The sequence below is a fragment of the Scyliorhinus torazame genome, chromosome 1, assembly GCF_047496885.1.
Source record: "Scyliorhinus torazame isolate Kashiwa2021f chromosome 1, sScyTor2.1, whole genome shotgun sequence".
Classification (NCBI taxonomy): domain Eukaryota; kingdom Metazoa; phylum Chordata; class Chondrichthyes; order Carcharhiniformes; family Scyliorhinidae; genus Scyliorhinus; species Scyliorhinus torazame.
Window position 1 is genome coordinate 315153820 of NC_092707.1, and position 27579 is coordinate 315181398.

The window sequence follows — 27579 nt, forward strand, 5'->3', positions numbered from 1 at the left end:
TCCTCAAGTCCATACAACTCTGGTTGGATCCAGATCTACAGTGCTGTTGTTTTCCCCTCCAGCGCTCAAAAGTTCGAAAAGTCAGGGGAAAAGGTCTAAAAGTCTGACCGGAGCGAGAGCCACCAAATGCGCGACTTACTCCCTCATAGCCACCACCGGAAGTGCTCATACAGATTTCTAATGCTATTGGTAAAAAAAACAATACATTCCAGTCGCTGTAAAGAAAAAGGGACATCTATACTCCTGCTCAAGTTTTATTGCAGGACGAGTCTTAGATTAGAAACACGTGATTAACAAAAATAAAATGCTTAGTTTTCTGGTATGTAAGTTCAGTTGTTTCTTATAGCATTTTTAAACACTACTTACTGCACCATAGGCAACAGATAGCATGGTTTGCATCCTTGCGTCATTCACAGTTCCAATGCTCCCTTTCTTGGAAAGTAATGCTCCACCAGCCAAAGTCCAAAATTTTATATGTTTTATCCCCACAGAAACAAATTGTGTATCTGAATCTGGACGAAACTCAATCACAAAAATCCTCTCACTATGGGTACTTTTGCTAGAAACTCTGACACCTGAGACAAAAGAAAAATATTATTAAAATATGTTCCAGTTTGCTATGAAGTACTTTATTTAGTTATTTTTGACAGCAGTCTATATCAGGGCAAAACAATTATGGACTAAATATTATCTTTTTAAAAAGTTTTATCTAACTTGAGCAACAATATGCACGTTATTTACCTAATTGCACACTTTTTCCACAACATCACCTGATGCTTACAAATAATTCTAAAGTTGCAGAATCACTCTTTTGATCCATTGTGACTTATCATTGTAAATTAATGCAAAATGACTAAGCATATAGCAACTAGCTGCTCGGACTGATAAGTTTTTAGAGAAGGGGTGTGGTTAAGGTCTAAAGCTTGCCTTGTCTAGAAGTCTCATTCATCAACTGAAACTCAAGACCCCCTTAGATTTCTCCTAAGATCCTGCTCCCTGGATATGAATGCATTCTTCCCATTATACTGCTAGGCATGCAACAGACATGTTGATTGGAATTTATTTACACTCTACTTGCAAGATGCATCAGCCTACCATCAACGGGGACAGTTGTTACACATTGCTTTTATAAAATTTGTTTTCAGGATGCAAGTGATGCTGGCAAAGGCACAATTATGTTGCCCACCCATCGTTAACCTGAGAGGCCGAAGTGGACCTTCTCCTTAGGCCTGCAGCGCTTATGCTGGTGTCACTGCAACAACAACTTTTAACCATATGGCACATTTATAAGACATGCAACATACTTTACAAAAGTTACAGAAACCCAAGAAGGAGATATTACAAGACGTGACTAGAAGCTTGATCAAAGTGGTAGGATTGAAGGATATTATGGAGAGAAGAGAAGTCTAGAGAAAAACTTTTAGAGGGCTTAGACAGTTGAAGGTACCTAATCTAACGGTGGTATGAATAAAATGGTGAATGTACAAAAGGCCAGATTGAGAGATGTGGTTGATGGAGCTGTCTCAGTGCTGTAGCAGGGGCAGAAACCGAGTTGGAGAGTTTCAGACATGGATTTGTGGGACAGAGGAGCACAAATTTGGGAACTGACAATATGTTCCAGGGATTCAGAGAGGAAATGGGGATTGGCAATGGAGTGGTAATTACAACAAATGATTATAGGTGTATTTTTTTGAAGTCTGATGATGACAGATTTGAAAGGGAAATGGGACAGTGCCATTGTAAGCATTTATAATATCAACTAGCATGGGTGAAGGGAAGGGATTTTGGATGGTTAGTGGTTTGGTGGAAATGGAGAGAAGTTGTATAATAGGCAGAAGACAAGCTCAGAGTATATGTGAAGGGAGACAAGAGAGAATCTAGAGGAAAATGTGAGATTAGGGCTGAGTAAGGGAGAACCACTGGGCATGTCTAACTTGTTGGGCAAGGGGATAGGGTGGTTGTTGCAGAGGCAGCTGAATGGATGGTTTCAATCTTCAAAGTTCATAAGCTTCTTGCACCTGTTCTTGGAGAGGAGGTATTGTGGATGGAGAGAAATTTAAGCAGACGATTATTTGTGGGCAAAATGATTGCAGAGTTATTTTTACAGTCCAGGATGATCCTGAAGTATGTGGTTTTGGCAGTGGACAGCAAGGCCCGTTAGGATTTTATGTGGTCTAGCCAGATCTAACAAGGATGTAAATGTCAGATATGTTCAAGTCTGTGCCACTCAGACTTGAAGGCACAAAGTACAACAAAGTACCAAAATCAGAAACTGACTGGGTGGAAAGACAGACGATAATGGGATAAAAGAAAACGCCAAACAAACGGTCTCTGTTCTATTGCTACAGAAGGAAATAAAATGCAAGATATTTTGTTAATCATTTTGCCTTCTACTCAGATCATGACATAGCATTAATGCAATTAGTGCAGAATCTACAACCTGCTTCTTAACTCCTGGCATTATAAATCAGTGAATGTAGGTCAGTGGCTATGTAAAATAGAACAAATAAAAAAAATAACTTGTTAATTATAATAAGCTTTAAAATTTACCTTCCTGCCATCTCCAAATAGTGATAGTGTGTTCAGGGTCAACACCCAGTGACAACAATAACTTGCCAGTGGCACTGAAGTTAACATAACTGACACCCTTATTATGGGAACAACGGAGAATAGAAAGCGTCTGCTTGGTTATGACATCCCACACGTGAATGGATGGAGTTGTCCCTAGTAATTTTAGAAATATTGTACACATTAAAATGAGAGTATAGAAAGAGCAAGACAAAGACATTTAAAACTTGAAGTGATTTTTAGCAGTTTTATGAATGTTTTTATTAATTGCTTGCATCTTCTTTCAAAATTCACAGTCAACTAACATAGCTCAGGCATGAAACATACACTAAGGGTTTTATCCTAATGCTAGCTACTAAGCACTGCAATTAATTCAGAACAAAACCATGGCTGTATAACTTCATGTATCTGCTTTATGAGCAAATACATTACTACAGTTTCACAATGACAAGGATATCAGTGAAACTGCATAAATGAAACTAAAGAGAATGGGGGAACGGGGATGGCAGGGGGTAAGGGAAAGAGCTGATAGCCTTACCTGATGTGTCTGCAATATCACCTGCATTGAGATAGCAATTGCAAATGAGGACATATTGAGCCTAGATAAATTATACCTCTGATCCTGAGGCATCATACAACAGTATCAGAGGAGAAATACTGATAACAAATTAATCATGCAAAATGGACTTGAGGCAAGATGTGTTTTTAAGAAAAGCAAAATTCTGATTTGAAGCTAAAATACAACTATGACTCAGAGATTACATTGACACTTTATTATCTAAACTAGACTGTTAAATTACCATAATTTAAAATCATTGCCACATTTTTTAAGAGGTTTAAATTATATTCCACTTGTAAACAGTAATTAGTACACTAGGTAAATAATTTCTTGCATTTAACAGTACAGATGGGATCTAACCAATAACAAAATAAGAATATTAAGCTATATTTGAAGACCAGTAAAAATGACAACATTATTTTCTATCTCGTTTTGTTCATCTAAATTAAGAGTCAAATGAACAGTTTAACACAATCTTGCAATCTTCTGAGTTCAGTAGTTAGAATGCTTTATGACATGGCATACTTAAAGGGATAGTATTGACAATGTTAAGTATCTTGAACATTTTAAGAGCTGAACAGGAGTTATCAAGAAATTGAACAGAATTTAAGAGTGGAAAACAATGGCAATTTTTCCCGACATTCAGATAGCTTCTTTGCATATTTTGGATGAAGTCATTGTGAATGCAAGGCAAGAGCAGGTAGGTAATCGTCTACCATAATCGGAGGGTTGGACGAGGTAAGAATGGATAACCATAGGATTTCTCCTAACAGACTTGGCACGCAGGGGTACCATTCTTGCCCTTTGCCAGAACATATTAGAATATTTTGAACATTACAAATGACTACACTTAAAAAGTAGTTGTTTCTACAACCTTCTTGTTCTTGCAACATGGCTACATAATTACACATTTATCTGTCGGTCTATCTTTCTTTGTTTCTTTCTGTTTGCCTGTTATGGATTCAAGCCCCACTTGGCGATTTCAGCGCATAATTTACGCTGACACTTGTGTCGTGCTGAGGGAGTCTCTGGGACCATCTTTCAGATGACACATTAAACTGAAGCCATTTCTGTTAGATCCATTCTATCATTTGAAGAAGGAACAGGTAAGTCCTCTTAGTATACTGGCCTATATCCCATCCTCTACTAACATCACAAAAAAATTTAGTCATTTCATATTTGTGGGATCTTGTGCAAATGGCAAATTTACCTCAGAACAGTGAATAAGGGCCGGATTCTCCCGCCCCGCCCGCCACAAGAATATCACGGGCAAGCCGCATAAAATGGAGAACTCCATTGACCTTGGGCGGGATTCTCCGGTCTCCGGGTGGGCACGGCTGGAGAATCCCGCCCTTTATTGCTAAAGTACTTCACTGGCATGTCAGGGCATCATGCGGTGAGGAAAGGCGAACAACACAATATAAAAGTAAGTCCTTTATTCTTCTTTCAGCAATTTGTGTAATAAGTCATTGTAAATGGTATTTGTGGCAGACTTCCATAATTAAGGAAATAAACATTGGTTTTGAAGCTGTAAACAGGAGTCCTGAATGGCATATTTCTTTCAAAATGACAATGCAAGGAACATAACAGAGAAGATGTAAAACGTTTTGGAAACATGGGGGGCACGGGGGCCTGGCCCTCCCAAACTTGCAATATTACCACTGGGTTGGCACAGTGGAAAGAGTGACTGGATGGATAAAGGACCCAAACACGGCATGGATGAGGATGGAGGAGGCCTCAAGTACATGGACAACACTCCGGGCCCTCGCCATGGCAGCGATCCCATCCCCACCAGCAAAAAACACTCCACAAGCCTAGTGGTGGTAGCAACCCTGATAACCTGGAACCAGAAGAGGCAACATTTCACTCTGACCGATATGTCCATCATGACCGCCAACTCCGGCAACCATAGGTTTTGTAGCCACGTAAAATGGCCAACTCCCGATTCAAAATGGCGAATGGCAAAGGCTGATGGGAAAGTCAGCCAACAAGCCAAAAACCAGCAGCTGCAGGTTGGCTGTGTATTTACCTCTGGAAAGGCCAGACAATATCGATACCAGCAACCATCAGCATAACGAAACAACAGCCATCTGCATACTAATGAGCAATCCCTGGGAACAATAAGCAACATTTAGACACACAAAGCAAAACCAGACTCTTCGGCGCCAGCAGGAGCCTACACAAAAGGAGGTGAACGAGCACCTCAAGACCGCCCATCGATCAGGGAACCGCTCCAGCATTGGAGAAAATCGAACCAAGCGATTGGGACAAAGTCCAATCACTTGGGACCAGGTACAGGGTCCACCCCGAAAGGCGGGAAGCCCCTGGGGACTATAAGAATTGAGCCCCAAGTTCAAATCGCTCTCTTCTTCTCCACCTCTTCGCGCTCTTCGTCCTGCCCAGGTCACCCAGCAACAACTAACCAACATTGACCGTGACCGGTGCAGTGACTCCAGTAGAGATCGAACTCGTAAGTCTTAATTCAACGCTCGCTACGAGATAGGCGCTCCTAGCTACCAATCTGTATCAACTTCGAATCCCGCAGGCTCAGAACCCAAACGAAAGGCCATTTGTTTCCCTGACCTGGTGGGCCAGTTCCAAGTTAAGTATAGGCCTATTAGTTGTAGAAGTAGCTTAAACGTAGAATTTGTGCATGAGTAGCGATTACTGTGTATAATAAATGTGCTTTGATTTAAACCTTACTAATCGGTGTATTAGATTATTGATCATTACTCGGACTTGAACCTCGTGGTGGTATCATAAAGATACCTGGCGACTCGAGAGCAAAGGTAATAAAACAGAGCAATTGAACCAAGGCAAAGTTAGCAACAGTTTACACCAGCCATACTTGTCGCCATCAAGAGGTGGAGACAAATGGGGTGGGCACACCAATGATTCGGGACTTTTACATGTACAGACTAGCGACCTTAGAGGAGCTGAAGGAGGAATGAATTCCAACATCTACAGGTCAAAAACGTTCTCCGCAAGGAGACGACTATATACCCATGAACTCCGAAAAGTACAATACTAGAAGAGTTACTGGATGAGGACAGTCTGGGGAGGGGAATCTATGGGGACCGGTACACAGAGCGCACCTGACAAGAACCCGAATGGTCAGGTTCTCCCTGGAGGTGGAGGATAAATGTGAACGGTGCCAGGGAGGCCCGGCCAACCACACCCACATGTTCTGGGTATGCCCCAGACTTGTCGGGTTCTGGACAGCTTTCTTCAAGGCCGGGAGAGGGGGGGAACCAACACAAAAGAAATTGATATGTCCATTGTAATCGGCACAGTTACCCTTACTGCTCGTATAGTGTACAATATGTAAAAACTCCAATAGACACATTAAAATATCACTGCTGATAATAAACAAAATAACTGAAAAGACCTTGGACGTAAGATTCACCATTGGCAAAGGGGTATGGTGTGGCAGCAGCTTGTCAGTTCATTGTACCCAACATATGATTTTCCTTTTTACTGACGTCAATAGAAAAGAAAATTGGGCAAATTAATAATGGCAGCTGATTCACTACTGTCCTTTTTCCACCCTGCTTGAGGTTGTATTTTTCTATGAATTCTTTTTTATTTTATTAGTTGAGTTCCTACTTTACTTTTATTGCTAGATTTTCCTCACCACTCAGTTAACCGTTCTGATTTCTTGCCAATGCAATGATATTGAATAGTTTTGAGTTATTTGTTTGATTAATTTTCAAATACTCACTGCTACAGAGTTGTGATTTGTTGCAATATTAGAAATATCACATTTTAGGCAATGGCGTGGAAATGTGACACAGAAATCTGCACATAAACAACATCTGAAAGATGATGGACAAAACACTGCAGGACATATTATTTTTATTACACTAGAAGTACGTTTTTCTTGGTTTGTTCACAGTAAACAAAATGATGTGCTATTTTATAAGCAATATACAATGCAAAATACAGTATTATTTCTAGCTCTAGTCTATTCTCCTTCAAGGCTACCCAGTCTAACTACTGTTAAATAACCAGTGGTTTAGTTCATACAAAGGATAGTTAAAAGGCTACAGACATTCTGATTTTGGTATTGTGTGTTTCTGGAGAGATACTTGTTTCTTTGTATATATATTTGAAGGATGGCATTTGAAACGTGACATGAAAGTATGATGGACAAGAGATATGTGCTGAATATCCTATTCTTGTGATATTATATGGGAATTCGATTTTTTAATGAAAAATATTGTTTTTGCTCATTTAATCAGATCTGCTCACTATAATTCTAGTTATTGTCAATGATAGTTTCATGCAGTTGGGTTTAACAGTTCTAGAAAATGCATGTTTCCAACAATTAATGTGCTGTCCTACAGCTGTGGCAACATACACAACAAATCTTTTTTACCTTTTTATTGTTATTGCGAGTTATTCAGCTTTCTTTTCTTCAAGCAAAATTTCAAGTGTCAAACTGAGGCATTATGGCCTGGAATTTTCTGGTAACCACTGTATCTCATTGCAAATCTGGCCAAAATCGTGTAAATGGAGTTTCTTTCACATTTCTGGTGAAGTTAGAGTGGTGGAGCAGACACAGATTCGATGAAAATCCTGGCTGATATCTTGGTTTATCTTTTATTCTTTCCTACTCTTACATCTTGGTGATGTCCTGCACTATAGGTCTTGTTCCTTTCTCTGGGTTTCTCAGTAATTCCAGAAAATACCCATTATATATTAATCAAATACACTAACATTAATATTTGGATAGTTAAAATAGAACAAATTTGCCAGTATAATTTTAAATAAATGGATAAATATTAATATTTTCTTCACCTTGAGCCAGTTAATAATTTTTTAGTTTTGTATTGAAATGGTAATTTGTCTTACCTATTTGTCCAGTTGCCACAACATTTTTATATTTTGGGTGTTGATTGACAGTTAAGCAGAGTATGTCGTCTGTATGCTCCACGTAAAAACTCTGCAGACCTGATAAGAATCATTTCAACAGAACAGATACAATGCAAAAATACAAAATAAAATATTTATTCAAAAGACGAGGACAACATTATTTCAGCATTGTAAAATTACACATTTTCCTTTTTTTAAATTTCAATTAAGGGCAATTTAATGTGGCCAATCCACCTACCCTGGACATCTTTGAGTTGTGGGGGTGAGGCCCACACAGACACGGGGCGAGTGTGCAAACTCCACACGGACAGTGACCCGGGGCCGGGATTGAACCCGGGTTCTCAACGCTGTGAAGCAGCAGTGGTAATCGCTGCGCCATCGTGCCGCCTTATAACATTACACATATTAAAGTGCTTCAATATTCAAACAGGTTATCATATATTGAAAAGAATCAATTTGGTACATGAGCTTTCTATTATCTAAACAAAGGAGTTGGCATTGATCCTACAAAACTATTTCTGCAACATTGTTGATTATCTTTTATTTAAAACCAGGATCTACCAGTCTAATTGGGCAGCACAAATAGATAGCACTGTGGCTTCACAGCGCCAGGGTCCCAGGTTCGGTTCCTCGCTGGGTCACTGTCTGTGCAGAGTCTGCGCGTTCTCCTCGTGTCTGCGTGGGTTTTCTCCGGGTGCTCCGGTTTCCTCCCACAGTCCAAAGGCATGCAGGTTAGGTGGACTGGCCATGCTAAATTGCCCTTAGTGACCAAAAAGGTTAGGTTAGGGAGGGGTTATTGGGTTACGGGGATAGGGTGGAAGTGAGGGCTTAAGTGGGTCGGTGCAGACTGGATGGGCCGTATGGCCTCCTTCTGCACTGTATGTTCTAATGGAGTCAGCGTAAGGCCCAACCTACTTTCATGGCTGGGACCTCACAAGAATAATTTCAGTGAGGAGTTGGCATTGAATAAATGTTGACAGGGAATATGCTGCTAGGAAATCCAGCAGCTCCTCCACATAACCAAAGTGAAGTGGGACCTTAAAGGAGGGGTGGCAATGCCAGGGGCAGGTGGAAGATTTTTGTGGAGCTGGGATAACTTTATACTGGGGTCCTACGCACAGTTTTGGATCCTACCCTCCATATTAAGAAGGCTCCCACCTATTTTGGGCAGTCGTGCTGCTTCCCTAAGGTAAATTAGTCTACCAGCCTCGCTGGAACAGCAACAGTGAACTGCAGGTGCCAGTCGCAGCAACAGTGACAACATAACAACAGGCTGGGAGATTGAGGGTGGTGGTGGTTGGAGGTGAGAAGCGAGATCAGCTGTCTAACACATGGCTAAGAGTTTAAGTTAAGCCCAAGGTAGGATAAAAGGAGAGAGCAAGTACTGGCTGGTAGCCACCCGCAGCTTTATTGTGGGCGCAGACCGTAAACATTGCTCCTCGTGCGTCCATATTATGGAAGTATTTTGTAAGCTGTAGGTGAAGCTGGTAACTCTGCACGCCCCAGGTCAATTATCAGCTACACTGAAGGGAAACTAATTCCTGGTCTGAGTGTTAGAGGAGAATTTATGTCTCTTATTACCATATTCAAGTGACTTACTGCCTGTTTTAGGCAATTGCCAGGACTTCTACAGCACTTGATCCAATATAGAATTGGACTTGCTTCTATGTTGTTCAAACATAGGAGGTTGGTTGTCTAAATTAGATCAGAAAATGAGCTAAACAAGATGCACTTTAACCCTTAATATTTTCATTTTATCAGGGTTATGTTAAATCGCCATCTATCACTATAGGTTGATACCATTGATTGTAGATTATCTTATTTGGAGAAAAAGGTTTGGAACTTTAATCTTCTAATCATATAATTGCACTTGAATTTTCAAAATAGAAGGACAGTTGAAAATATTACATTAAAATAGCCTAACACTTAATTTTTGTAACCTTCAAATAGTGTAGCAGCTGGAATATATTAATGTTACAATATTATTTAAGTAAAGTAGAGGAGATAATTTAGGAAATATAATCTTATTAATCTAATGTCTATTGTAGTAAAGCTACTAGAATCTTTAATTCGGAAAAGAGTGACTGAGCACCTGGATAAGTGTGAATCGATAAGAGTGAGCGAGCATGGATTTGTAAAAGACAAGTTATGTCTAATGAACCTAGATTAATCTTTTGATAGGGCAACTGACACTTGTGGACTGGTTAGCTCAGTTAGTTGGATGGCTAGCATGTGGTTCAGAATAACAGTAACAGCATGTGTTTGATTGTCCTTCCGGTTGAGGTAGACGTGCTTCATTGTCCTGCCCAAAAGTGGAAAGCAACGGCAAACCACCACTGACAAAATACTGCCAAGAAAATAGCTCAGGATGAAGCCTCTGCAGACAATTAGCTAAGGACCTGTCTTTGGGTAGAACACATATGACAACATTACCTAACATGATATGTAAAGGGATATGCAGGAGAGCTATTTATATGGATTTCCACAAGTTTCCATACAAGTGATTGCTAATAAAATTAAGAGTGTATGGAATCACAGGCAACATATTGCCATGAACAAGAGATTAGTTAGGAGGCAGCGGGCAGAAAGTAGAAATGATGGATATGTATTCAAATTGCAGGATGCAAATAATGATGTCCCGAGGTGTATATATACGGTATATTTCACCATATTTAGAAATGATTTAGATAAAGGAATAGAGTGTTGTATATCAAAGGTTTCTGATGACATCAAAGTTAGGTGGCATAGTAAATAGAACATTACAGCGCAGTACAGGCCCTTCGGCCCTCGATGTTGCGCCGACCTGTGAAACCAATATAAAGCCCATCTACACTATTCCCTTATCATCCATGTCTATCCAATGACCATTTGAATACCTTTAGTGTTGGCGAGTCCACTGCTGTTGCAAGCAGGGCATTCCACGCCCTTACTACTCTCTGAGTAAAGAACCTACCTCTGACATCTGTCTTATATCTATCTCCCCTCAATTTAAAGTTATGTCACCTCGTGCAAGACATCACCATCCGAGGAAAAAGGCTCTCACTGTCCACCCTATCCAATCCCCTGATCATCTTGTATGCTTCAATTAAATCACCTCTACCTTCTTCTCTCTAATAAAAACAGCCTCAAGTCCCTCAGCCTTTCCTCATAAGATCTTCCCTCCATACCAGGCAACATTCTGGTAAATCTCCTCTGCACCCTTTCCAATGCTTCCACATCCTTCCTATAATGCGGTGACCAGAATTGCACGCAATACTCCAAATGCGGCCGCACCAGAGTTTTGTATAGCTGCAACATGACCTCATGGCTCCGAAATTCAATCCCTCTACCAATAAAAGCTAACACACCGTACACCTTCTTAACAACCCTCTCAACCTGGGTGGCAACGTTCAGGGATCCATGTACATGGACACCGAGATATCTCTGCTCATCCACACTGCCAAGAATCTTACCATCAGCCCAGTACTCTGTCCTCCTGTTATTCCTTCCAAAATGAATCATCTCACACTTTTCTGCATTGAACTCCAAATAGTGAAGAGGAAAGCACAAAGTTGCAAAGAAACATTGGTCGATAATGTGATTGGGAAAAACTATGGCATATGGAAGTCAATGGGCGAAGTGTGAGTTCAGGGTAATTTTATATAGTGAGAAGTTAAGAACTGTGAAGAAACAGAGAAATTAGGGGTCCATGTACAGAAATCACTAAAGCTCATGAACAATTACAAAAAAAAAAACATGCTAATGGAATTGGGCTTTATCTCAAGGAGGCTGGAACACAAAAGTGTGGAAGTTACATAACAATTGCATTGGCGACTAGGGGCTTTTCACAGTAACCTCATTGCAATGTAAGCCTACTTGTGACATAGAAGATTATTATTATAAATTATAAAGCTCTAGTTTTCCTTTTAGCACTCATTTCTGTACACCAAACCTCAGGCAGGATATACTGGCCTTGAAGGGAGTGCAGCTCAGATTCACCAGAATGATGAGGGGCTAAAAAGATTACATTATGTGGAAAGGTTGCATTGATTAGGCTTGTATTCCCTTGAATATAGAAGATTAGAGGTAATCTAATTCAGTTTTTAAAAACTGATAAAAGGATTGGAGAGTAGATAGAAACTATTTCTCGGTTACAAGTCCAGAGAAAGGGGCATAACCATAAAATTATAGCTAAGCTGTCTAGGGTGATGTCAGGAGGCACTTCTTCTCTGACCTTTATATGGAAATCTGGAATTCTCTTTCCCCCAATTGTTACTGAGGCCAAGTCAATTGAAAATTCAAAACTGAGAGTGATGAATCTTTGCTCGACAAGGTGTGAAAAGTTATGCAATCAAGGCCGGTAAATGAGAGTTAAGATTCATATTTACATGATCTAACTGAATGGCAGAATAGCATAATCTAGTCTACTTTCATTGACTGAGTTGAAAAGTCATACACTTATTACCTGATGACAGATTCTGAACAATACCAGCAGCAGCCGTGTGAAAAACAATATCAGTCCCTTCATTGAGATAATGAAGATTGTTGCGACAGTCAAAGCCTCTGTATCCAAAAATATGTTCCAAGACAATTTCCTGAAATCAAAAGATGAATTTGATATCAAGAGCATTCACATTGAAGCAGATTTTATATCTTTTGTCTATGAAGATTGTAGATGAAGAATTTGAGGTTGCAGTAGCCACAGAAATTGAGACTGAACAAAGTTTATTTAATTTAATTGAGGTTTTTGCTAAGGTAACAGGGGAGTTGATGAGAGTGATATGGTTGATGTGGTGTGTTCATTGCATATTATTTGTGTTTACAGATGATGGGCAGAAACTGGTAATTCAATTGAACCTGTATAAATACAGATACAGACTAAAATTGTGGTTGTCGGGTTGGGAGGTATACACTTGTAATGTGAAGCTCTACAAATAAGTATGAATAAAAGTTGGTCTCTAAGGAGACCTGAAATATTGTGGTTAATCGTAGCATTGTTGTTCTGGCTACGATCAGCTGAATTATCACAGGAATTAAAACTTGTAATCTTTCTGTTCCATATCGACGAATTACACATGTTTTGTAAAAAATATATTTTATTCCTGGCCTTAACTTCCAAACCATTGCTTTGTTTGATAATGGGAAAAGTCTTATAAACAGTTCTATTTCAGTTAGTTGGGAGTGCGACTTCAAACAAGCCGAGGGCAGTTTCAGAAACTACAGCATAATCAGAAAACCTGTATCCAACACCTCATGGTGCAAGCTTGGAAGCCAGACATGAATCAGTGATTTATTTAAACCAACTCACCCAAATCTTATTTGTCTTGTTCATCCTTTGAGGTGAAGATGACCATATTCACTATCTGTGGTGTTTGATAGGGTGGTAGATCCAGTGGTTACATAGGTGACTTCTAGGGCTGATCTGCAGTCAGAGGTCTTAATGCAAATAGGACAGGATACTGCAGACAATTGAGTTTTGGATGAGTTGCTGGCTTGGGGTTTATTCTGTTTCTGGAATGTGCTTGCTTCCATTTGGTTGCAGCAAGTGCGATGACCCTGGAAAAGGTGCTCCCAGGTCTCTCAGTCAATATCAAAACTCTTAAGTGAAGCCTTCAAGTGTCCTTGTAGTGCTTTCTTTCTTCACCAAGAGAGACAGCACATCCCAGACTCAAGTTCTCCATAGAAGACTTACCTTGGTCAGTAAGTTTCAGGCATTCTGGTTACATGACCAGCTCAACTCAATTGTGACTGTTTCAATGTGATGTGGATGCTTGGCATCCCAACTCGGGTGCGCATCTCAGCCAGTGTCCTTGTTGTGCCTCTGCTGCCCACAACTGACAAATGCAGACAGAATTGAATAGTCACACTCGGGTTTATTTACTTTTAAACACAGCTTTATTATTTCTCTAATTTTGTCCTCCCATCTGATCTTCAGCTGTTTCTGAAGGCAGCTCAAGTGAAAGTGGTTGATCTTCTTGGCATGAGGTTAGTACACCTCTCGCCAAGTCTCGCCTGCATAGAGCAGAATGGGTATGACTATTAATCCATGGACTTTCAGTTCGGTAGGCAGACTTACTCCTCTTCATTCCCAGGCTGACTTTGCAGAACAATGGTTACACTTGCTTTGGCAATTCTTACATGTGTCTCATCATCATCATAGACAGCTTAAAACTGTTAGCATTGACGATGATGACAACCTGCTTCCATTGCCTTCTTAGTGACTGTCCAGACAGAGGGCCCCCTGTTGGAAGAGGGGCTTTCCATTCCTGTCCAACTGCTACACCAAGGCCTCCAGTGTTGCATCAGAAAACCTTGAAGCATATTCTTTGCCCTGTTGCACAGTTCCAACCTTATTCCTGCTGAGAAAACCTTATGTAACTTCTACTCCTAAATCTACTTTTGGGCAGTAGATTTAGGACTGAGCTTATGAGGAACTTCTTCACCCAAAGGGTTGTGAATCTATGGAATTCCTTGCGCAGTGAAGCAGTTGAGGCTCCTTCATTAAATGTTTTTAAGATAAAGATAGATAGTTTTTTGAAGAATAAAGGGATTAAGGGTTATGGTGTTCGGGCCGGAAAGTGGAGCTGAATCCAAAAAAGATCAGCCATGATCTCACTGAATGGTGGAGTAGGCTCGAGGGGCCAGATGGCCTACTCCTGCTCCTAGTTCTTATATTCTTATGTAACCATATCCAACACCTGTTGAAGCCAGAATACACTTCACCTTTCAGAAGTGTGCTGAGTTTGAAAGATAGCCAACATTGTGCCATACGACATGATGGGATAAGAGGACAATGACTAACATCAAACAAGCAGCAGAAAAAAATGCAATTCTTTGCAAAATGGATTTCATGAGAACCAGGGACAATATCTTCACTGTTTTCGGAACATGGACAGGCTCGGATGCGGTCTAGTATAGCGACCTTATTTATGGAACATGAAGGAAAAGCTCGAATGATGTCTGAAGCTTGAAGGATGAAAATGAAATGAAATGAAAATTGCTTATTGTCACAAGTAGGCTTCAAATGAAGTTATTGTGAAAAGCCCCTAGTCGCCACATTCTGGTGCCTGTTCGGGGAGGCTGGTGCGGGAATTGAACCATGCTACTGGCCTGCCTTGGTCTGCTTTCAAAACCAGCTATTTAGCCCTGTACTAAACCAGCCCCTTTGGATTATTTAACTTAAACTGTATAAAATATGGTACCACCGAGAATTAACCAATGATAACCCAGGATCAATTGACGTATGTGCAGACATGACTTTCAAAGCCCATCAGCTCGTGCACCTCAGAGTGAATCTGGCCAGCACTCTTAAGATAGGGAAGTATACTTGAGTCAAGCCATGAGTCTTGAAAGTTATGTATCTTATTAAATAAACACATAGCTGAACTGTTGGTGAGGTCTTAGAGAAATACTAAAGCTGTGTTTAAAGGTAAATCAACCCGAGTATGAGTATTCAATTCTGTCTGCATTTGTCAGGTGTGAGCAGCAGAGGCACAACAAGGACACTAGCTTTAATTCATGAACTTGTCTGGGAGGGGGAAACTGTTGGGACCTGTACAGACGACTTTAAGAAAGGACACAATCCCAACTAGGCGAAACATGGGAAAAATGAGAAGAAGAACTAGGGATGGAAATAGGGTGGGGATTCTGGAGTGAAGCACTGAGCAGGGCCAACTCCACCTCCTCATGCGCAAGACTAAGCCTCCTGCAAGTGAAAGTGGTGCACACCTGGCAAGAACCTGAATGAGCAGGTTCTTCCTGGAAGTGGAGGACAAATGTAAATGGTGTCAGAAGGGCCTGGCCAATCACACTCATGTTCTGGGTATGCCCCAGGTTTTGGATAGACTTCTTGAAAGCAATGTCCAAGGTTGTGGGGGTGAGGGTGGAGTCGTGCCCAAAGGTGGCAGTCTTTGGGGTATCGGACCAGCCAGAACTATTCATGCGGAAGAGAGCTGACGCCCTGGCCTTCACACCCCTAAATCGCCCGCCGAAGAATCCTGCTCGACTGGCGATTGGCAGCACCACCACAGCTGCAGACATGCTGGCAGATCTGTCGGAATTTCCCCACCTGGAGAAGATCAAATTCGCTATCAGAGGGTCAGAGGAGGGCTTCCACAAAGTGTGGAGGCCATTGACCAACTTGTTCAAGGACGTTCAAAGCCAACAGCCAATAGAGCGAGAGAGGAGGGGGAGGCTGGAAAATGGTCGAAACAGATATCGGAGGCCTAGAGCAAAGCCTCAAAGAACGGAACCCCCAAAGAAACACCAAAAATAGGAAAGTGGGGGGTGGGGCAACCAACAAAGAGAGGGAGGGGAAAGTGAAAGAACCGCATAAATGTAAATCGAAGACAACTGCCCACTGTATAATAAGAGACCTAAGAAAATATCTTAAAGCAACAAAATGAGGGGGCGGGGATGGGGACCGAGGAGCCTGAAATTCAGTTGTTACCAATTTAAAAATATAATATTCAAAATGAATTATGAAGTGAGTCACTTCTGACTGATCCACCTCTAGTCTTCAAGAGGAATTGTTAAAAAATTTGATTAGAATAGTCAAGAGTTTTGGGGTGACAAGCTATTGTTCATAAGACACCTTTTATCTATCTGTTGATCTGTTATAAACGGCTCCACCACCAGTGAATTTCAAGGCTTCAAAGCTAATGCAATGATGTTTGATATTTAATCAGTTGCTGATTAAAGTGATCAGCTGCAATAAAAGATTTTTAAAGAACAGCGCCAGGGATTTTGTTACCTCCACCAGTTTTTTCTTCTTGGTAATATTGTTCTTTTGTAGTTTCTCTGGTTGAGGAGCAGCTCTGCTAACAGGTGGTCTGCAATTAAATTAATAGAAAATGTAATTGTGTAACTGCCTGATATACAGTGGCCGGAATTCCCCGGCTATTGCAATTCAATATTCCCGGTAGCATACCCCGCCTGCGGGTATCCCAGTGGCGTGGTGTGGATACAATGGAAAATCCCATTGACAAGCGGTGGGAGTATAAAATTCCATTGCCTGTGAAAGCCACACCGCCGAGAAACAAGGGCCGGGGAACGAGAGAATTCAGCCCACTGTTTTTACGAATAAATGAAGATCAAGATTTTGAAAAACTCCAAGTAGAACATAGAACATAGAACAATACAGCGCAGTACAGGCCCTTCGGCCCACGATGTTGCACCGAAACAAAAGCCATCTAACCTACACTATGCCATTATCATCCATATGTTTATCCAATAAAATTTTAAATGCCCTCAATGTTGGCGAGTTCACTACTGTAGCAGGTAGGGCATTCCACGGCCTCACTACTCTTTGCGTAAAGAACCTACCTCTGACCTCTGTCCTATATCTATTACCCCTCAGTTTAAAGCACCCCTCGTGCCAGCCACATCCATCCGCGGGAGAAGGCTCTCACTGTCCACCCTATCCAACCCCCTGATCATTTTGTATGCCTCTATTAAGTCTCCTCTTAACCTTCTTCTCTCCAACGAAAACAACCTCAAGTCCATCAGCCTTTCCTCATAAGATTTTCCCTCCATACCAGGCAACATCCTGGTAAATCTCCTCTGCACCCGCTCCAAAGCCTCCACGTCCTTCCTATAATGCGGTGACCAGAACTGTACGCAATACTCCAAATGCGGCCGTACCAGAGTTCTGTACAGCTGCAACATGACCTCCCGACTCCGGAACTCAATCCCTCTACCAATAAAGGCCAACACTCCATAGGCCTTCTTCACAACCCTATCAACCTGGGTGGCAACTTTCAGGGATCTATGTACATGGACACCTAGATCCCTCTGCTCATCCACACTTTCAAGAACTTTACCATTAGCCAAATATTCCGCATTCCTGTTATTCCTTCCAAAGTGAATCACCTCACACTTCTCTACATTAAACTCCATTTGCCACCTCTCAGCCCAGCTCTGCAGCTTATCTATATCCCTCTGTAACCTGCTACATCCTTCCACACTATCGACAACACCACCAACTTTAGTATCGTCTGCAAATTTACTCACCCACCCTTCTGCGCCTTCCTCTAGGTCATTGATAAAAATGACAAACAGCAACGGCCCCAGAACAGATCCTTGTGGTACTCCACTTGTGACTGTACTCCATTCTGAACATTTCCCATCAACCACCACCCTCTGTCTTCTTTCAGCTAGCCAATTTCTGATCCACATCTCTAAATCACCCTCAATCCCCAGCCTCCGTATTTTTTGCAATAGCCTACCGTGGGGAACCTTATCAAACGCTTTGCTGAAATCCATATACACCACATCAACTGCTCTACCCTTGTCTACCTGTTCAGTCACCTTCTCAAAGAACTCAATAAGGTTTGTGAGGCATGACCTACCCTTCACAAAGCCATGCTGACTATCCCTGATCATATTATTCCTATCTAGATGATTATAAATCTTGTCTCTTATAATCCCCTCCAAGACTTTACCCACTACAGACGTGAGGCTCACCGGTCTATAGTTGCCAGGGTTGTCTCTGCTCCCCTTTTTGAACAAAGGGACCACATTTGTTGTCCTCCAGTCCTCTGGCACTATTCCTGTAGCCAATGATGACATAAAAATCAAAGCCAAAGGTCCAGCAATCTCTTCCCTGGCCTCCCAGAGAATCCTAGGATAAATCCCATCAGGTCCCGGGGACTTATCTATTTTCAGCCTGTCCAGAATTGCCAACACCTCTTCCCTACGTACCTCAATGCCATCTATTCTATTAGCCTGTGGCTCAGCATTCTCCTCCACAACATTATCTTTTTCCTGAGTGAATACTGACGAAAAATATTCATTTAGTATCTCGCCTATCTCTTCAGACTCCACACACAATTTCCCATCCCTGTCCTTGACTGGTCCTACTCTTTCCCTAGTCATTCGCTTATTCCTGACATACCTATAGAAAGCTTTTGGGTTTTCCTTGATCCTTCCTGCCAAATACTTCTCATGTCCCCTCCTTGCTCGTCTTAGCTCTCTCTTTAGATCCTTCCTCGCTACCTTGTAACTATCCATCGCCCCAACCGAAACTTCACACCTCATCTTCACATAGGCCTCCTTCTTCCTCTTAACAAGAGATTCCACTTCCTTGGTAAACCACGGTTCCCTCGCTCGACGCCTTCCTCCCTGTCTGATCGGTACATACTTATCAAGAACACGCAGTAGCTGATCCTTGAACAAGCCCCACTTATCCAGTGTGCCCAACACTTGCAGCCTATTTCTCCACCTTATCCCCCCCAAGTCATGTCTAATGGCATCATAATTGCCCTTCCCCCAGCTATAACTCTTGCCCTGCGGTGTATACTTATCCCTTTCCATCATTAACGTAAACGTCACCGAATTGTGGTCACTGTCCCCAAAGTGCTCTCCTACCTCCAAATCCAACACCTGGCCTGGTTCATTACCCAAAACCAAATCCAACGTGGCCTCGCCTCTTGTTGGCCTGTCAACATATTGTTTCAGGAAACCCTCCTGCACACACTGTACAAAAAACGAACCATCTATTGTACTCGAACTATATCTTTTCCAGTCAATATTTGGAAAGTTAAAGTCTCCCATAATAACTACCCTGTTACTTTCGCTCATATCCAGAATCATCTTCGCCATCCTTTCCTCTACATCCCTAGAACTATTAGGAGGCCTATAAAAAACTCCCAACAGGGTGACCTCTCCTTTCCTGTTTCTAACTTCAGCCCATACTACCTCGGAAGAAGAGTCCCCATCTAGCATCCTCTCCGCCACCGTAATACTGCTCTTGACTAGCAGCGCCACACCTCCCCCTCTTTTGCCTCCTTCTCTGAGCTTACTAAAACACCTAAACCCCGGAACCTGCAACATCCATTCCTGTCCCTGCTCTATCCATGTCTCCGAAATGGCCACAACATCGAAGTCCCAGGTACCAACCCATGCTGCCAGTTCCCCTACCTTGTTTCGTATACTCCTGGCATTGAAGTAGACACACTTCAAACCACCTACCTGAACACTGGCCCCCTCCTGCAACGTCAAATCTGTGCTCCTGACCTCTATACTCTCATTCTCCCTTACCCTAAAACTACAATCCAGGTTCCCATGCCCCTGCTGCATTAGTTTAAACCCCCCCAAAGAGCACTAACAAATCTCCAAAGAACTAAATCTCTAAAAAACTAACAAAGAGCAAATAACAAAGCTAGTTAAAGCAGTAAAAACTGATAATTTTCTAACCATGTAGTCATAAAACTCTTTCAACACAAACATGCAGGACTGATTAACAATTTGTCACAGTCAATTATGCTAGAGTTGTACAGAAAATCAGGAGCGTGAAAGTCAAGAAAAACCCATATAATTAGACTCTGCCTTTTATTTTTTTCTAAATTTAGAGTACCCAATTATTATTTTTTTCTAATTAACGGGCAATTTAGCATGGCCAATCCACCTAACCAGCACATCTTTGGGTTGTGGGGGTAAAACCCATGCAGACATAGGGAGAAAGTGCCAACTCCACACGGGCAGTGACCCAGGGCTGGGATTTGAACCAGGGTCCTCAGCGCCGCAGTCCCAGTGCTAACCACTGACCTCTGCCCTTTATGAAGTTGGTCTGAAATGTTCTTGCAGTAAGGGCCCAATTTAACACAGACGACGGGGGTTTCGTACACCAGCAGGAGATCTGACAAGAGCCCGCGTCACCGTCTATGGGGAAGACCTGCCCTAGTGTGCCGGTCAGGTACTTAAGTGGGCAGCAACTGGCCTCTCTCGGGATCAAGAGCTCTGAAGTGGAAATCCCACCCACCTAGAGCTGTGGTCACACATAGCTCTGTAGATCCTTAGTGCTGTCAATGCCACTGAAGGAGGCTTGGTAGCTTCCGGTAACAGACCCGACAGAGGCCCAGATGTTGCACAGAAATCAGGTCACAGGTGAGTGAGGAGTTCCCCAGGAAGGGGATGCTGGCGAGGGAGTTCCAGGAGAAGAAATTAAATCAGGTTAAAGTCCAACAGGTTTGTTTCGATGTCACTAGCTTTCGGAGCGCTGCTCCTTCCTCAGGTGAATGAAGAGGTCTGTTCCTCAAGATCCTCAAACAGCATTCTCCATCTGATTAAATGCCCTCTGCCTCCAAACCCGTCTCATTCACCTGAGGAAGGAGCAGCGCTCCGAAAGCTAGTGACATCGAAACAAACCTGTTGGACTTTAACCTGGTGTTGTAAGACTTCGTACTGTGCTCACCCCAGTCCAACGCCGGCATCTCCACATCAAGAAATTAAATAGCAGGGGAGGGGGGATGGATTTCATTGGCTCTCTTCTTCCTTTCTGATGTTGAGTTCCTCGATCAGGTACAGAATGCCTGACAGCATGTGATTGATGAACATGAACCTTCCTGCCACAGATTTAATCGGCGCAGCGGCAAGATCCTCAAACAGCATTCTCCATCTGATTAAATGCCCTCTGCCTCCAAACCCGTCTCGTAGGAGGGCATTAAATTCTGTCTAACATAGAACCAAAGAATCCCTAGAGTGCAGAAGGAGGCCATTCGGCCCATCAAGTCTGCACCGACCCTCTGAAAGAGCATCCCACCTCGGTACACTCCACACCTAACCTGCAAATCCCAGGACATTTGGGGGCAATTTATCATGGCCAATCCACCTAACCTGCACATCTTTGGATTGTGCGAGGAAACTGCCAGAGGAAACCCACGGGAAGAAAGTGCAAACTCCACAGTCATCTGAGGTCGGAATCAAACCCGGGTCCCTGGCGCTGTGAGGCAGCAGTGCGAACCACTGTGCCGTCCCCTGAATCTTAGGCTATGTTATGGGGCAGCACAGTAGCATTGTAGATAGCACAATTGCTTCACAGCTCCAGGGTCCCAGGTTCGATTCCGGCTTGGGTCACTGTCTGTGCGGAGTCTGCACACCCTCCCCGTGTGTGCGTGGGTTTCCTCCGGGTCCTCCGGTTTCCACCCACAGTCCAAAGATGTGCAGGTTAGGTGGATTGGCCATGATGGATTGCCCTTAGTGTCCAAAATTGCCCTTGGCGTTGGGTGGGGTTACTGGGTTATGGGGATGGGGTGGAGGTGTTGACCTTGGGAGGGTTGCTCTTTCCAAGAGCCGGTGCAGACTCGATGGGCCGAATGGCTTCCTTCTGCACTGTAAATTCTATGTTGTTGTTGTTATGGGCAGAGGTTTTTAAATTGTTGTAAAAAAACTTATTAACTTAAAACCATTGCTGAGACAGTAGAAAGTTGGAATCTGTGCTAGAAAGATCCAGGGAAGAAGAGTGAATTTATAAAATTGTACATTTGGAATAATTTTCTTAGCAATAAAACTATGTGTAGATTAAGTTGGAGGTGGCATTTTCAAACACTCAGCGTTCAATATAGAAAGATTAACATATGCAAAAAGCTTTACTTAAACGCATCTTAAATGTGGTACAGTTTAATTTTTCATCTGTTTAAGATGGGCTTGTTTTGTATACTTCATTTTCCTACCTGCAATGGTCTAAAGGAAGCTCCCATGTGCAGTAAAGCTCTTAAAAAGCAAAGTCTAATTTGCCAAATTTTAATTTTCAGTTTTACACTATTTCCCCATTGGCTTCCCCCATTTTGTTGTGGTTGTGATTCATGATCTGCCTGTGCTGATCATATTGGAGGTGAGCATGCTAATTTGATACTGCCACCAGAGTACCATGATTGTCCTGTAAGGGCATGGTGGATTCCACACCACAGGTTGTCTCTCCCTCAGCAGGGAACTGAACAGCATTCTGCTAAGAACATATGCTTTAGCCAGCCTTCAGTTCTTAAAGGCAGACTGTCCCTATTAAAGGGAGGCTACATTGAATAAAATTGCTGCAATTTAAAACACGGAAAATGGAAGAACAGAGCAGAGAAAAGTTCCAGGGTGACTGGTGCAGTGCTGTAGCAGAGCTCAAAAATCTTTTTCAGCTTCTCTCAAGGGCTACTTTTTGATTTTCAGGGGCTACCTTTTGGTCTTCAGGGATATTTTTTCATTTCAATAAAAAAAAATCAAAATAACTAACACACAATTCTGCACAAAAAAAGTCAGCACCCTAACTGACATTGATCTAGCATCAATTGCTGTTTGTAGATGTGTGCTCTAAACTTCTACCACTCTGTGTAGAACTGTTTCCTAAATTCACTCCTGAAAGATCTACACTAATTATTAGATTATTCTCCCTAGTCCTATACTCCCCCTAAATTAATTGATTGCCTCATCACATTTCTTTCATGACAAAAGTGACTACACTTCCAAAGTATTTATAATTGCTTGTTGTCACAAGTAGGCTTCAATAAAGTTACTGTGAAAAGCCCCTAGTTGCCACATTCCGGCACCTGTTCGGGAAGGCCGGGACAGGAATTGAACCTGCGCTGCTGGCATTGTTCTGCACTGCAAGCCAGCTTTTTAGCCCACTGTGCTAAACCAACCCCAGATAATTGACTATAAAGCACTTTGGGATGTCATGAGGTCATAGAAGGCACTACAAAAATGCAAGTCGTTGATTACTGTTTGAGATCTGAGTATATGCAAAATGGTTGCATGTTTGTTTTTAATACAATATCAGCAGACTGAAGAGTATTTAAAACATGAAATACTCTTCAGTCTGCTGTACCGAAACGTGGGACTGCTTGTTCTGGACAATCAGCATCAAAATGCTGGACCACAATCCTGTCGTGTTAGTCGCCCTGGGGTAACACGGACGGCAACTGGATGCAGTTGTACTTGAAAGTAGACTCCAAACTTTGATGTTAGTTCAATACGCTTTATTGAACTTGTTAAGCAGTGCACACAGTTCGCTGTGGGTTTGACACTCTACTAATCTAAGCGTGCTTACTATAACTAACTAGACCAGACTAGCTGAGCCACGTGTAGAAGGTGCTAACTGATATATACACCCTGACTGTCACTACAGTTGTCACCAGTGGAAAGAGGCAGAGTGTCGATGCCTCGTGTGTTTTATAGTGGGAGACCACCTTCTAGTGTTCTGCCTGGTGATTGGTTGTGTTCTGTCCTGTGTGTTGATTGGCTGTACTGGGTGTCTGTCACTGCCTGTCTGTATCTCAATATGTGCATGAGTGCATATCATGACATCTCCCCTTTTTAAAAAAAATGTTGGTTGCTTGGAGCATATGCAACTGTATTTACATGTAGAACTATTTACATTAAATGGCGAGTGGATGAATATATACATAAGAGGCGTCGAGCGTGCAGATACAGAACAACATTTACAAGACAAATGTCTATAAGTCCAATCTTTGGGGCTTGCGTCTGATCCTTGTTGACCGCCTGAGAGGTGGAGGTGGGGTCGATGGCGCCTTGACAGGCGGGATTGCTGCCAGATTGGTGGTCTTGTGGTGCGAGGTGTCCGGAGGAGGCATAACAACATGTGGAAAAGTAGGATCAGGTGGTGGGTATGCAACTTTGCACAGTGCCCTTCTGTTGCGCCTGACAATGGAGCCATCAGCCATACGAACTACAAACGATTTGGGAGCAGCCTGTCGAACATCAACAGCTGGAGCTGACCAGCATCGATCAGGTAGCTTGATCCGAACAGCATCTTCTGGAGATAGCACAGACACAGCCAGAGTGAGACAGAACCAAGAGTGAGTTTGGGAATTTGAATCTAGGTGGGAATTGAATCAAATCAGTAAGGCAGCTCCTTTTAAATTTCAGGAGTTTAAATTAATTTAAATTAAGCTAGAATTGTGCAGTGTAGGTTAACAAGGGCTGCCTCACCCACTCACATAACTGGTTGGCAGTTAAGTGTCAGTCACTTAAATCTACCTTGACCTAAAAGCAGGTGGGGGAGGGGAGTCAATTCAGGACAGTTTAAAAAGAGCAACTTGTAAACTCACTCCCAGTGAGTTCTCCCAGTGAGCCAGAGAAGACACGGCCAGAGTGAGACAGAACCAAGAGTGAGTTTGGGAATTTCAATCTAGGTGGGAATTCAAAGCTGGGTGGGGAGGAAGTGCTTTTTATCTGGTAAGTAGTGTTTCTGTTTTTCTGTTTCTTTTCATTGGTATATTTATTTCTTTTTTTTCTTCGTTGTTTATTTATTTATTTAATTTTTTGGGGGAAATTGTAATTGTTGAAGTTAATCGAAGGTTTAAGACATGGCAGGAGATCTCAGACCCGTGTCATGCTCCTCGTGTGCAATGTGGGAGCTCAGGGACACGTCCACTGTCCCTGGCTCCTTCACGTGCAAGAAGTGTGTCCAGTTGCAGCTCCTGTTAGACTGCTTGACGGCTCTGGAGCTGCGGATGGACTCACTTTAGAGCATCCGCGATGCTGAGGACGTCGTGGATAGCACGTTTAGCGAGTTGGTCACACCGCAGGTGAAAGGTACTGAGGGAGATCGCAAATGGGTGACCAAAAGACAGAGCAAGAGTAGGAAGGCAGTGCAGGTGTCCTCTGCGGTCATCTCCCTGCAAAACAGATATACCGCTTTGGATACTGTTGAGGGAGATGGCTCACCAGGGGAAGGCAGCAGCAGCCAGGTTCATGGCACCGTGGCTGGCTCTGCTGCGCAGCTGGGCAGGAAGAGGAATGGCAGGGCTATAGTGATAGGGGACTCAATTGTAAGGGGAATAGACAGGCGGTTCTGCGGACGCAATCGAGACTCCAGGATGGTATGTTGCCTCCCTGGTGCAAGGGTCAAGGATGTCTCGGAGCGGCTGCAGGACATTCTGGGGGTGGGGGGGGGGGGGGTGGGGGGTGAACAGCCAGCTGTCGTGGTGCACATAGGCACCATCGATCTAGGTAAAAAACGGGCCGAGGTCCTACAAGCTGAATTTAGGGAGTTAGGAGTTAAACTAAAAAGTAGGGCCTCAAAGGTAGTAATCTCAGGATTGCTATCAGTGCCATGAGCTAGTCAGGATAGAGAGGATGAATGCGTGGCTCGAGAGATGGTGCAAGAGGGAGGGATTCAAATTCCTGGGACATTCAAACCGGTTCTGGGGGAGGTGGGACCAGTACAAACCGGACGGTCTGCACCTGGGCAGAACTGGAACCAATGTCCTAGTGGGGGGTGTTTGCTAGTGCTGTGAGGAGGGTTTAAACTAGTGTGGCAGAGGGATGGGAACCAAGGCAGGAAGTTGGAAGGTAGTAAAACAGGGACAGAAACAAAAGGCAGTAAGGGGGAAAGTGTAAGGCAGAGAAGCCATAGTCAAAAATCAAAAAGGGCGACAGTACAAGGTACAGTGACTGAGGGGAGCTCAGTGAATAGGACCAGGAATACTAAAAGGAATAAAACGGGAAGTGAAAACATTAATGGGAAGCGACGCAGCAGGTTGTTACATGAAGATATGGGTTCAACGACAAGGAAAATTAGGAGAAAGGTTAAGAGGAAATATAACTTAGGAGAGGTTACTGATCGAGGTGTTAAGATTCAGAACAGAGGTAAAAAAGCCAACATAAGTGTACTTTACCTGAATGCTCGTAGTATTCGGAATAAGGTAAATGAGTTGATGGCGCAAATCATCGTGAATGACTATGATTTAGTGGCCATTACTGAAACATGGTTAAAGGATGGTCACGACTGGGAGTTAAATATCCAAGGGTATCAAACTATTCGGAAGGACAGTGTGGATGGTAAGGGAGGTGGTGTAGCTCTGTTATTTAAGGATGACATCTGGGCAATAGTAAGGGATGACATTGGTGCTATGGAGGATAAGGTTGAATCCATTTGGGTGGAAATCAGGAATAGTAAGGCAAAAAAGTCACTGATAGGAGTAGTCTATAGGCCACCAAATAGTAACATTATGGTGGGGCAGGCAATAAACAAAGAAATAACTGATGCATGTAGAAATGGTACAGCAGTGATCATGGGGGATTTTAATCTACATGTCGATTGGTTTAACCAGGTCGGTCAAGGCAGCCTTGAGGAGGAGTTTATAGAATGTATCCACGATAGTTTCCTAGAACGGTATGTAATGGAACCTACGAGGGAACAAGCGGTCCTAGATCTGGTCCTGTGTAATGAGACAGGATTGATTCAGGATCTCATAGTTAGGGATCCTCTCGGAAGGAGCGATCACAATATGGTGAAATTTAAAATACAGATGGAGGGTGAGAAGGTAAAATCACGCACTAGTGTTTTGTGCTTAAACAAAGGCGATTACAATGGAATGAGAGAAGAACTAGCTAAGGTAGACTGGGAGCAAACACTTTATGGTGAAACAGTTGAGGAACAGTGGAGAACCTTCCAAGTGATTTTTCACAGTGCTCAGCAAAGGTTTATACCAACAAAAAGGATGGTAAAAAAAGGAAAATCGACCGTGGATATCTCAGGAAATAAGGGAGAGTATCAAATTGAAGGAAAAAACATACAAAGTAGCAAAGATCAGTGGGAGACTAGAGGACTGGAAAATCTTTAGGAGCAACAGAAAGCTACTAAAAAAGCTATAAAGAAGAGTAAAATAGATTATGAGAGTAAACCTGCTCAGAATATAAAAACAGATAGTAAAAGTTTCTACAAATATGTAAAACAAAAAAGAGTGGCTAAGGTAAATATTGGTCCTTTAGAGGATGAGAAGGGAGATTTAATAATGGGAGATGAGGAAATGGCTGAGGAACTGAACAGGTTTTTTGGGTCGGTCTTCACAGTGGAAGACACAAATAAC

The 27579-nt window shown here is 42.6% G+C and overlaps 1 protein-coding gene across 2 annotated transcripts in view; it reads right to left on the bottom strand.

The window, feature by feature from the left end:
• Window positions 1–27579, bottom strand: part of LOC140424335 (echinoderm microtubule-associated protein-like 6) — a 755202-nt gene that overhangs the window by 107175 nt on the left and 620448 nt on the right. For both annotated transcript variants that reach the window (XM_072507857.1, XM_072507856.1), the window contains 5 exons: window positions 16734–16812; window positions 12447–12576; window positions 7982–8080; window positions 2551–2724; window positions 367–575 (listed from right to left, as the gene is read on the bottom strand). In XM_072507857.1, the coding sequence (XP_072363958.1) occupies window positions 367–575; window positions 2551–2724; window positions 7982–8080; window positions 12447–12576; window positions 16734–16812 (691 nt within the window). The remainder of the gene's footprint in view (window positions 1–366; window positions 576–2550; window positions 2725–7981; window positions 8081–12446; window positions 12577–16733; window positions 16813–27579) is intronic.